The sequence below is a fragment of the Rhynchophorus ferrugineus genome, unplaced genomic scaffold, assembly GCF_030347505.1.
Source record: "Rhynchophorus ferrugineus isolate W39M unplaced genomic scaffold, kcgeb_rfMv2 rfM5, whole genome shotgun sequence".
Lineage (NCBI taxonomy): Eukaryota > Metazoa > Arthropoda > Insecta > Coleoptera > Curculionidae > Rhynchophorus > Rhynchophorus ferrugineus.
The window spans coordinates 8,502,535-8,516,506 of NW_027472584.1; the positions used below are offsets into that span (position 1 = coordinate 8,502,535).

A 13,972-nucleotide genomic window follows, 5' to 3' on the forward strand; every position below is an offset into this window, starting at 1 on the left:
ACCGGTGTCAAAAATACTACAAATTCAAATTAGTTGATATCGAATTAAGATCGACGACAACCAAAAAGGAGGATTTTGAGGAATAAATTTGGAGATCCCGATTACAATGGTTTTCTTTTTCTTAGACTTTTATGACGAAACGGACCTTTTAGGTTGAAAACGCAGCGAACATTTCCGAAAAAACATGGATAAAGATGATCCAAAACGAGGTGGGGGAAAAAATTGTATCTAACACCTTATCGTAATTGATCTACTTTTAATCATCAGTAACCTCACCATCCCCACTTTTGAAACGTCAAAACCAGCATGCACATGTTGAAATCGAAAATGAATTGTTGAAATTGAAAACTAAACATATTGAATTTGAAATTCAGTTATTCTAGTGATTTTACCACTTCCTTTACTACTAAGAAATTCTCCAAAAAATTTACCTATAGTTGATCCTTTACGATTATTAAATACATAAAAATTTTAATGTCATTTCAAATACCTATTTTTTTTTGCTATGTCTATATTTACTTTTGCTTAAACACTTTGTTTTCTAATTAATCGTTCTCAGGTTGTTCATGAACATGTCATACTTAAAATAAAAATAAAGTCGTAGTAACCTTGTAGAAATCAAAAATTATAATCAAGTTTATGTAAATAAACCTGGGATACTTCTTATCTTTACTCACAAATATTTTGAATTATCTAAGAACGATTCAAATATAGACAAAAGGCATACTATAATTATGATAATTTAGAAAGCTAGGAAGCTTTATTATTAGCATGCAGTTCAGTGGCATATTCTCCAGATAACCTATAGATTAATCAAATTTTCAGACTTTCGCGTTAGCGCTATGGTTAGTTGATCCAAACTTAAGCCAATTAATAACGTTCCCATTGTTTAATGACCTTTATATCTACAGGGTGACATTTACGATATTACCATAATAAATTACATGCATTAATATGGCCCGTTATGGCATATTATGATTTATGTTTTTTAAAGTTATTAACTATTATTACTGTTAATTACTATTAAAAATAATGATATAGTTTATGTATTTAAATCTAGAGAGATTATATTCTATGATGAATCAAGATCACAGTTTCATATGTATAGGAGTGAAAACGGACTGTTTCTTCGGTCATTTTTTATTACAAGAAGACAAAGGAGAATAATAAGCTATTTCCTAAACTTACGAGGGTGCTTCTACGAGAGTTGCTATTTATGTTTCTGGCATAATAATGAAAAAATATAAGGTTTAACTCTAAAACACGCATTTTGAAAGTATCACCATATTTTTGAATGTCGAAAATTGTTGATCACTTAATTTCTGTTAAATATACGTAATTAAAAAAGTATTTGGGGGCCAAAATCGGGTCTATACAGCGGAAGACCCATCAATTTTATATTTTGGCCGGTCAAAAATTTTATTAATTGAGACGTTGCGTGAGTCCTCTCATTGTCATGATGGAGAATGATTCGCCTCTCCTTCATATTTGCTTCGAGGTGGTACGTCTTCTGTCAGCAAACTTTCTTGGGTTGTTGCTGTTTGTTGATCTTGGAAGACCTGTACGTGTTTTCTTTTCTGTTTTTGTCTCGAGCTCATAGACATACATCCATGATTCACCACCTGCATATATGTCATACACAGCTTATGATGCACTCTAAATGTATTACTTTAACATGTCTTTGCACCAATTGATACGAGCTATTCTTTAAATATTTATCAGGTTATGCAGGATCCAACCAAAACAAATCATACGCAAATAATATCTTAGACGGCTTGGGGCGACAATAAATAACTTTAGTGGCTTGAATTTTAGTGTTTCTTTAATGCTCAAACCACAGTAAGCTAGAGTAAGAGATATTTTCGCTTCTGAATTTGTGATCAATTACAGACTAGGAATTAAAACTTCGATGTTATCAAATGCCAATAGTTTATCGCAAATATGTTAAAAATCTCTCTCTCTCTCTCTCTCTCTCTCTATATATATATATATATATGTATATATATATATATATATATATATATATATATATATTTGTGTATGTGTGTGTATAATTTTAACACTTGTCATCGTCTCCTAAATAAAAGACCCTGCAAGGATTTAATGGTATCAAATTGTTATTACATATAATGTTCACTATATCATTGAAACAACTCAAAATCAGTAGCCTCTATGATAAAGAGATACAGTGTTTCGAAAGATATTGTTCTAGTAACTAAGGCAACAACAAAGTAGAACTAATATTTCATGAAATGAGAATGAAAGTGACCTCCTTGAAACAAATATAATGATGAGCTTTAAATTACGTTGCCAGTCAGAGACTGCATAAGGAACAGTATCTGAATAGATATATCAGATAGACAAAGAGGTTGTAATTGGCGAAAACCACCACCAGGATATAACAATGAAAACCTATTGAACTTCAGTAGTTTTCAGTTATTGTTTATGATGATATTTTTTTGATTATTGACGATATATAAAATGTAGCAAAAATTACAAATGTAAAATTACAGGGGCCTCAGCCTCCCTTGAAGAAAGTCTAGAATGCTTCACAAACCAGGATCCCAGTTCGTTGGGACCTTCTATACTATCCCTGGAATAAACAGGTGACATTGAAGATATCCATAGCATATACACAAGTGGACAGAGACTGAAAACAAATCACCAACCACATGAAGTTGAGAGTAAGTTAACTCCCTTAAATTAATGACTGAATTAAATTGTATTTAAAATCTCAATTTATGTATAAATAGCTTAAGGGACTAACTAGTGCTTAATATCAGACGCGAAAATAAGGTCGGTAAAGTCGCAAGCTCAACAGTTTCGTTACTAAGCTGTCGCGTCTTGGAATCCTGCGGTTTATAGGCCAGCGCGTAAAATCTCACTGGAAACAAACACTCCTCTAGTAACCACCAAGACCTTCAATTAACAGCCTCATAGGGATGTTAATTGGGTGTAAAATCGGAGCCTAAGATCGGAAGTATGATTAATTTAAGTTTTATTCTATAAATTAACAGAAATCCTTATATTTTTCCATGCCATGAACAAATGGAGTCATTTTTTTTCAAACATTCATTAAGTTTGCATATAAATATTTTCTTTAAGGAGTGGACATACCTAACATTAGGTTTCTGATGTGTTTTCAAACTTTTTCATAGTTTAGATAATGCTAATTATGTTTCATGTTGTAACTTAATAATTTTTTTTAAAGGCAGTTTGTTAGTTGGTTTTCTTTCATAATCCACCGAAATAATGACCAGCATTGTTTTCTTGAGTATAAGAAATATGTTTCAAATAAATTAAAATGTTTTATCAGGAACAACCCGGTTATTTTTACATTGTGGCTTTTAACAAACTATAATTTTATATACTTTTTTAAAAATAGATTCTTGTTAAATAATAGGATCAGTAATTGATTTTTTACGGGCATTAAATGAGCTTGAATAAGAATAGTAAGTAGTAGTATTCGTTAGGATAGCTCTTATATATCTAAGATTAAGTTATTGAAATCTTTTTAGAGTTAACGGCTTTTTTATTGGCAGTTATAATTCGTTAATTTATGTCCCTATTGTGCTTTAGTATGAGGGTTCCATATAAATTACATAGTGGTGCTGTGATTACTGTTTATTAATAATTTTGTTTAGAGCTTCAATTTTTTCCTAAGACTGATTGGAATTTTGATCCAGCATTAATTAATGGACATCGAATAACTTTATAGACGCTATTTAATTTTGTTTGCCTCTGATACTTCAGTAATCGTCTTTGTTTATTTCTTTGGATTAATGGTCCAACGATTTGTTCTTGTATTATACTTAGAGCTCCATCTAAAAAGTTGTTTCCAGTCGCTTCTATATCTTCTAAACTAGTATTAACAATTATATGTACATGATTTTATTCACTTGTACATTTCAACCAGCAAACAATGACTGAGTTGTTCTGATGTCAAGTGCATGAAGTATGATATTATTTTTTAAGGTTATTGTTCTTGTTTCTATTGATAGTTATTAATTACAAATTATAGTATAAAAGAAAATTTAAAAACATTAAGTATTAGAATACCGTATTTTTAGATATGCTTAGTACAGTCTTATTAGTCAACTTACGAATTAATTTATTACTACTATTCTGTCGTATTTCCATTAATACACAATCAATAGAGTACGAGATTAATTCATCAGTATGTATTTCCCAAATAAAAATAAAACTAAACTACTTAAACTAAAGTTATAAGTAACACTTATAACACTATAAAAATTCGAGTGGTTTCAATCTTCTGGTTTCATGCCTCTTGTCCAGTAATTGAACTGCTTCCACGCTGCTGTGATTTGCTAACCTAAATCCATCTGATTTTGAGGTCACCGTACAGCTGTTTGTTGGTTACGTAGTGATAATCATTAGTAATTAATCGTAGAACTTTGTTTTGACAGCATTCGATTACTATTTGATTTGATCTTTTAGTATAACCCCATATTTGCACTCCATACGTCCAAATTGGCTGTGTGATTGACTGATGAACCAATTGGATTTTAGGTCAAGTTGAGAGTATCTTCCGACTAACCAGTACGGTCGCTTGATTTTGAGTCTAATCTGCCCTGCTTTTTGTCTAACATGATGTTTCCAATTTAACCTACCATCGAGATGGGTGTCGAGGTATCTAGCTGGTTCTGCTTGAGGATAAATTTGGAGTTGGAGGAAATGTTCCAAGTACTGTTGCTTTAGTTGTTGGGATATCAGCAGTGCAGAGCAGATACAGGAGTGGTCCCAAGATACTACCTTAGGAAATTCCAGCCGAAATAGGTTTTAGTGTTGAAAATGCTCTTTAGTATATAGAAATAGTTCCGTGGTAACAATTTGTTCACCCGGTCAAAAGCTTGTCAGACGTCCAGGAATATTGCAGTGCATATATATTACTTTGATAAAAAATAAAGTAAGTTCTGAAAAATCCAAACCAGTTAACGCAGAATAATATTAGACACATTTCTTAGAATGAAGTACCAGATATAATAGTTTTTTAAGACTATTATATTTTATATCACTTGACTTATAAATCTTAATTTTATTCTATTCTATTCTTTCATTTCATAATCATTTTCGTTTATTCTACATAAAGTGGTATTTCATAATTATAATTTAATTATTAATTTGTAAACAACCTATTTATTTTATTTAATATACGTAGGTATATATTTCATTGTACGTATATACTTAACACATAGTTTTCGGCATTAATTTATTATAAACCTTGACTTACAATGATATATTCTTGAGTACCAATTCTAATTTGAGTAATAAATTATGTTGTGTGTGTATGTGTAATATTAGCATATGCTTTTACGTATGTAACAGAAAAAACTTGTTTACCAAATGGAATATATACAATAATTTATAATCTTGCAAGGCTTTTGATGAACGTGTCAGCAGCAAGGTTAATTTATTTGACCGATTAAATTTAAGATTTTTTTTATAAATGAGAGAAAATACGCGATTTTGATGGGGGAGCTTTTCCCCCGATTTGTTTATTTACACAATTTAATTAGTTTTGTTTTCGCATGGCATAGCTGTGCTTTGTAATTGGCAGCTTAATACTTGTCAATTAATTGTTTTTCCTTGTTATTGGATTTTTAGGTATTTGTATATTGAAATTAAAAAATATTTATATTAAGAGCCGTAAACTCATTTACGGACTATTATGGCATCTTAATTGAATTGATATATTTTCAGTAATATCTTTAGTTGGTAAATAGTTCTTCTTATTCTATTTAAAAGAAAAAGTGACTGAAAACAAACAACCGTAAATATATAACCAAGTCAGTGATGAAGTGACGTATGCTTAAAGCAACAAAAGGAAACAAGGGAAGAAGACATAACCACCAACGAATTCTTATTAAAACTTATAGAAAAGTTGAAGAAACAGGAAAAGATGATTGAATCCTTCGTCGAAATAATTCAAAAATTAGACAGTAGATCTCAGGAACTATAAATGGCAAATAAAGACTTTCGAAGTATAATTTGGCATGCTAATGGAATCCAGCAACATCACGCTGACTTACAGTTGTTCCTAGAATTGCAAAAAATAGATATTTGCCTAATATATGAAACGCACTTGGCAAAGGAATCCTTTATAAAATTTAGAGGATATAATTTCTAATCACACCATATATCCATACCGCAAGAGGAGGAAGCATATAATAAAAAAGAACATTTTCCATTATCAAGAATTCGCGCTAAATTTAGCCGAAAATCGGGTAACAGCAGTAACCATTAAATCACTCAAATACAAAGTTACATTAGATGCAATCTATTACCCTCCAAAACCCAATAAAAAGAAGGATGATTATTTGAATGTCTTAAATAACCTAGGAGGAAAATTTATAATTGATGGTGATTTCAACGCAACAAATACAAGATGGATATCACAAAACAGCTGCTGAGCTAAGATGTCAACTTGACACTTCGAACAGTTAAATTTAAAATACACCAGAGAATAATGGTACAATTAAATGAATTAATTATCCGAAAGAAATCGGAAATGGACAATCGGAGCTGAAAAACGGGAGATACGAAAAAATGTCAACTAAATAGCACACCTGAAAATAAAAATATTTTTAACGATATAACCCAAAGGTTGAAAATGAAAAACAAATCCATAACTATCTGCGAGATCTAACAGATGACAAGGAAACAGATTATTCGATCTAGAAAGCCACCAAAGTCTACTCAGTATAACAGGTCAATTGAAAAGTCCCCGACCTGACACATAGATAGCGCAACTAGAATTAAATCCATATGTTTTTTAGTTAGCCCTAACCCACAAAAGATGCGTGTATAAATTTAACAGCTTCCGGATCATTAGTTTGTGAATTATAGCATTTTAAGTGAAGCAACTTTTGTTATTGTGAAAAAAATGGATAAAAAGGAATTTCGCATGTTGATAAAATATTGCTTTTTGAAGGGGAAAATACAGTTGAAGCAAAAACTTGGCTTGATGCCAAGTTTCCGGACACTGCCCCAGGAAAATCAACCATCAAGGATTGGTATACTAAGTTTAGACGTGGTGAAATGAGTACCAAAGACGGTGAACCCAGTGGATGCCCAAAAGAAGTTGTTATCGACGAAAACATGATGATTTTGAATGACCATAAATTGAAATTGAATGAAATAGCACACACTCTAAATATATCAACTGTACGTGTACATCATATCATTCATGAATATTTGGGTATGAGAAAGCTCTGTGCAAAGTGGGTGCCGCGCAAGCTCACTTTTGACCAAAATCAACGACGAGTTGATGATTCGGAGCAGTGTTTGAAGATGATCAAGCGTAATAAACCCGAGATTTTGCGTCGATATGTGACAATGGATGAAACATGGCTCTATTATTTCACTCCGAAGTCCAATCGACAATCGTCTGAGTGGACTGCACACGATGAACCTGCTCCAAAGCGTGGGAAAACGCAACAGTCTGCTGGTAAGGTTATGGTGACTGTATTTTGGGATGCCCATGGAATAATTTTCATTGACTACCTTGAAAAATGAAGGATCATCAACAGCGACTATTACATAGCGTTATTGGACCGCTTGAAGGACGAAATCGCCGAAAATCGGCTGCATTTGAAGAAAAAGAAAGTGCTGCTTCGCCAAGACAATGAATTGTACATGAATCCATGAAAATCCATGAATTGGGCTTCGAATTGCTTCCTCATCCACCGTATTCTCCAGATCTGGCCCCCAGCGACTATTTCCTGTTTTCAGATCTCAAAAGAATGCTCGCTGGGACGAAATTTTCGTCGAATGAAAAAATGGCATCGAAAAGTTGGAGGGTCGCTATGATCAGTGTATCACCCTTGATGGGAATTATGTTGAATAAAAAAAACTAACTTTTCCAAAAAATGTGTTTTACTATAGCAGACTGGGGCTTTTCAATTGCCTATAAGAGACCTACGTGGAAATTGGGCACACAGTAATCAACAAAAAGTTAGTATAATCAAACCTTAGTATAATTTGTCGGACATATAATGTGAAAATACGACGATTCAGTTAGTTACACCGAAAGAAGTAATTAAAGTTATCAAAGCTGATATTAATCCAAATAAATCACCAGGCTATGACTTAATAAGAGAGCAATTGCTGCAAAAACTACCAAGAAAGGGGATTATAAAACTCGACAACTTCAGATACCGACTGTCACTCAGTGAAATCAAGAGAATCGCAAGCAGGCATGAGAAGAAACTCCATTCTCATGTCAATATCGAAATAATATAACTCTTGGATAACACCAGAACAGAACCATACATAAACATTATTAGAAACTAAGATATGATCGATGGATCCTCCTAGATATATGTCTAGATTTAAGTTATTATAAAGATAAATTGTAGGTTAGTCGGCAACTACTAGTAACAATGTAATACATACATTTTAAAGAGATTTTTCATATATTATAATCATTTGTATGTATATTAGCAAAATATTTTCCATTATTTTCTTCAATTTTTTTTGCGATTATTAGGCATTTATGGCGATATTATGTCGAAAGAACGATGCTGGTTTGACAGCGAGCTAATAATCGATTCATTTTCGCACTTCTTCGGCATTTTGGAACCATGTGCAAAGATTCAAGACTGGATGAGGTGATGAGTGAGACGTCTAGAGATAGTGGTTTAGTTTATGTTTAAAACCTCAGTGTCGTTTTGTATCGCCATTCAACAAGTTTTTGTGTATAAAATGCATTAAGTTTTGAATCATATATCAGCATATATGCCGTCATTATTTCAAGATAATTATTAATAATTTTTATCAGCAATATTGGCTAGCGTTCATAGTATTTATAGTGCTGCAATAATATCTTATAGACTCATTAAATAAATATTTTATAGCTCTTTTGTTAGAAGAGTATTGTCTGTTATATCTTTATAGTTGTTCTAATTATATTTTTCATTGTCACATTCCATGTTTATCTGGAATTATATCAGTTTATATACAAATGTAAATTGAATCGTTTCAGTTTATTTTCTTCTTTAATTAACGTCCTTTATAATCCGCTGAAATAATAAGCAACGTTGGCCCCCCTGACACTAACAAATATTTCCTTAAAAAATAAATTAAAACATTTTATCGGGGGCGGCCAGAATATTTTTCTTTGCTGCTTGATTTTTAATTAGTTAGTTGAACTTTTGTCAATTATTCCTGTTTCCCGAGTCAGCTTATTAGGAATTAAGTATTTTGATATTCAAATACTGTAAAACGTCCTTTTACAAAAAGTTTTATTAAACAAACTCAAGAGCAATTTCTTTAGCGGCACTTAAACTCACTAAAATCAGATTTTGGAAATTGTTTTTGCCATTTTCTATTAATTTAAAATTAGATTTAATCACATTGAGAATATAAATAATTTTATAACCAGTCTGTAAGTGCTTTGTGTATTTTTTTAATTAAAACTCCCTGTTTAACTGTGAGTTTATATATATATATATATATATATATATATATTTGTGCATGTGCTGTTGTGTTAATGCCTCATAAAATGTTCCATATATGTTCTTTTATAAAAGTGTCAATTACTTTTTGGTAAAAAAGTATCCGATTTGTGAAAGGGTAATTAACATTTTCAGCAACACCAGTTTTGCTAACAAAACTTGTTAAACAAAAAGGACTATTAGAATGAGCAATTTTTCGTTATACTTTTTAACAAACAGTGAACAGAAAATATCTGGTTTGAATGAATATATGAATGAATAAGCGTTAGTTCTGAATGTTTATAAATAACTAAAATAAATAATAATCGTATGAAACATATCTAAATTATGCAGTGACTGCTGTTAAATCTTCCAGGAAAAACATTTCATCATTATGTAATAAAAAATATGGGTTTTCATAAATATGTCAATGGGCGTTTTCACATTTCCCGGCACCGGCACGACACCGTATTTTGTTTTTATCATTTTTATCATATAGAAGACTTTGATTCTACTAATTCAATTAGTGTTACAACATGATATTTAAAGCTAGACATTTTCCTCTTTTAACCTTAAAAATATATCTGTACACAATAAAAATCGGCGCCGACACGAGTGATTACTGCCCGCCGACATGTCGGTGCCGGCAACGACACGATACCGACATATCGGCGAGTGTGAAAGGGTTCCATTTGTTTACGTGAGATTACGCGTCCACCGATACCGTTGTCGTCGGTGTCGGTAACGACAAATGTGAAAACGCTCAATGTTGAATAGCAACTCCATGTCCAACGGCAAGTGCAATTCACCAAATTGTCATTAATTTTATTTTCGATTGCAGACCTTTTAGGTTTTCTTTCAATAAATGACAAATTTCGTGCATAAAGAGAAATATATTTTTTTAGAAAGAAAAAAATATTTATTTTGTTATGAAATTTAAAAATTTATAATTTTGTTATGGTTTTAATAATTTAATGTAAGGTCAAAACAGAAGTTTTTCTTCATTAAATTTTCTGTATGTATCTTTGAATTAATTCGTTGCTTTGTTTATAAAAAAACCTTATTTAAAACGAAATTATGTGTAGATATATTAACATTCTATATATGCAGCAGACTCTTCCTAAATAAGAACGGCGATGAATATTCTGAATTTAAAAGAAATACAAGTGAGAGTGCTATTAGATACCGTTCTAGGGCCTATTCTAAATCTGCTCTATACTAAACTATATTCGTGATTGATTACATCACTTTTGACAGTGGATAAGAACAAAGAAGTCAAGATTTCAGACAGATGGCGATAAAATGGCGACTGGATAAAATAGTGGAAAATAAATTCAAACGAGATTAGATACTAAAAATGCTATAAATTAAGATAATAAAACTACTTACATTGTTTGAAAATTGGTTTAAAAATTGTAGAAATATATTAATGGATGGTACAGGGAATCGATTTCAACTATCAGTAGTTTAGATAACTCCTTAAAAACACCTGATGTAATCATTGTCTTAACCACTTTCCACTAAAATAAAATGGCTTCTGGCAACACTTTTTTAATGTTAAAATTGTGAAAGTAAAGTTCCAAAACAAAACACTTCGCTATAAAATCCCAGTTATTTGGAAAATTATTATTTACGAATAATATCTAATATATTCTTATATGTTATTTGCTCTTAATTGAATGGTATTTGTGTCTATTAACCTTTTATAAAGTTTTATGTATTGAAATTCGAATAAGAAAACACATTTAATTTGAAGGATCATTTAGAAAAACTTCGAAAAGCGTCAACTTGCGGCAGTGGCTTTCTTCTTGCAACGTTGATTCGATCGAAATGCGATTACGAAACTTTTGTTATCAATTTAGACCAGCCCCATAAAATTGAAAGAGTAAAATGCTTTTGTTACTTCAAAGGTTGGCTAATTTGATGCAGAAACTGAGTTATATAATTAGACGCTGGAGAATAATCCTCATTTAAACACGCACAATATATTTTATCCAGGATTTATGGTTTGGGTTGTTTCAATTTTGCTTGCGGTATAACCCGAGCTTAAATCATTGTAAATGAATTAATATTAATAAGGTCAACTGATGCTCAATGAATAAAATGGTTCAGATCTTATTTATTTCAGGGGTTTTGTATAGTACTTAAATACTGATCAATATTTGGCGAAGGCGTTCGAATAAAACATTAATCAATACATTCAATGAATTTGCCAATGATGTTTGTGCAATATAAATTTACTAACTTAAAATAATAGAAAGTTCTGGATGTTTTAATAGAATTCATATGTCCTTAACTATAAGAAAACTTTTTGACAGTAAGTGCATGGCTTTTAAATTACGAAAATTATTTACGAAAATTTTCCTAATTTATATAATTAGCACAATTTAGTTATATGAGAACTATTTTAAAAGTATTGATAAACGATAAATACAAAAAACTGTATCTCAGAATACCAACTAATGTTTAATGATAAAAAGCCAATATTTTCATGAATTTCCAAAATTAGGATTCAAAAGAAAAGAAGTTAAAACAATTTTGATAGTAGGATGTTTCTGTACTGATTTTTGATTAGTTGCCATAATTCTTCCAATTAATCACAATTTATTTAATATATTAGTAAGTATTCAAACCTTTCTTTGGTACAAATTTTGGTTTACCCAAATTAGTAATGTTTTACTTTAGCGCCAATTTACTTTTTAAAACTTATAAGTGATGTTACACATAATTAATTGACTTCGTCTTTTTAATATAAATTACTTCAATTAATCAACATAAATGAATATATTTGCTGTATTCGTTTTGTACTTGAAATATTTATGTACTACTATATACAGTTTTCTATAAACATAACCATATTTTATAGGTATGAAATGGTGAAAGCGAAAATGAGTGAGCGTTTTGTTATTGAAAATGGAATTTGCTTCATTAAATAGTATTAAAGATGATTAAGTATATTATTTTTGTTACCATTTTTACCAAATTGTCAATAAATTTATTTTCGATTGCAGTCCTTTTTGGTTTCAGGGTCAAAACAGAAGTTGTTCTTCATTAAATTTTCTCACCAGAGCATAGATGTTTTGTTATTGAAAATGGAATTTTGCTTTATTAAATAGTATTAAAGATGATTAAGTATATAATTTTTGTAACCATTTTTACATATTACATATTTTTTAAACACAACAGACGCTCGATGACGTAAGCAATCAATACTGCAAACTTTGCGTTAATGTAAACACAAAATTCGTACATTCACCAATTAAGGCAAACGAAAATTACAATTATTTTTCATCTAAGTAAAAAATAATTATCGTTGTAGAAAATGCTGTTGTTTAGTTTGTTATAAATATAGATACATGTAAAATCGTTTCTTTTACTAAAACGTGTATTATTTAAATCTTAAATCACGTTCGTTTATATACATATTTCAATAATGTGAACTACACTTGATTTGGATTAATTTACATTAATGAGTGTCTGCTGTATATACATTTTTCATTGGACGCATTCACCATTTTTGCGCTAACTGCGCATCGAATGTGTCATGGCAACCTGATACCCAATATGTTACGATCTATATTATTCCACAATTCTTTAACAAGAAATACATGTAATTAAATGATACAAGTCAATATAAGTCTAAACTAACAAAATATTACTTAGTTTTGGAAAATTTGCAGTTACTTACCCATCATACAGCGTGATCAGATTTGAACATCGTTAGTTACATTACTTCCTAAAAATATGTGAATAATTAAATCATGTAAACAGTTCATGAGTGTTTTGATACTGCGTATTTTAAAGGTTAAAAGATTATTTAAAAATATCTTTATAAAATTTTTTATATAAATTACTTTATATTTGAATAATTTATATATTTGAACTATTGTTTTTTTTCTATATTTTTAACGCCTCCTTTTGCCAACTAGGGGTTCATCTGAACTGGACCTACAGTTTAACGTGGGCTCCAAACCACGGTCCTCAGCATTAAGCCTACCGACTGGCGAGTGACAAACTTAGAAATCATCCCAGAAGGTCTTACCCAGCCTGGTTACTGGTGTGACTGTGATCATTTTCCTTATCGGATTTTGTACTCTTGCCTAGGACAATCACAAACATAAATTTACGACCATGCCCCTGCAGGATTCAACCCGCGAATATCGCAACAGTAGGTAGACCGTCCTGTCGCTTTTACCACTGTGCCAACCAAGCCGGCGAACTATTGTTTTAGTATGTTTATAGTTTTGTTTATATGTTTGATTTATTTTTGTTTGTATGTGAGTTTTGCGATGGGTTTAATAAAAACAGACTTCTTCCAGTATAAAATTGCATTCCAGTATAACTTGCCAAGTATAAAAAATATCAATATTTTACAAAAATATATATCAGTATTTTTTGGAAAAATAAAAATAGTGAAATATTAGCTTAAAAATACATATTTCTTCTAAATAATTTAAAAAGTAGAGATATTTTTGATGGACATTTAAAGTACCAATTTTATTTATTGGTTTATTACA

At 30.7% G+C, this 13,972-nt stretch overlaps 2 protein-coding genes across 4 annotated transcripts in view; one reads left to right on the plus strand and one right to left on the minus strand.

Moving 5' to 3' along the window:
- LOC143197643 (HEAT repeat-containing protein 5B) overlaps positions 1–13,246 on the minus strand; it is a 38,132-nt gene extending 24,886 nt beyond the window's left edge. The window contains exon 1 of one of the 2 annotated variants that reach the window (XM_076406232.1): positions 13,144–13,246. In XM_076406232.1, the coding sequence (XP_076262347.1) occupies positions 13,144–13,150 (7 nt within the window). In that variant the 5' untranslated portion in view covers positions 13,151–13,246. The remainder of the gene's footprint in view (positions 1–13,143) is intronic. The other variant, XM_076406231.1, reaches the window with a different exon arrangement.
- The window catches only part of LpR1 (Lipophorin receptor 1), a 42,662-nt gene that overhangs the window by 13,443 nt on the left and 15,247 nt on the right, over positions 1–13,972 (plus strand). The gene's annotated exons all lie outside the window — the stretch shown is intronic.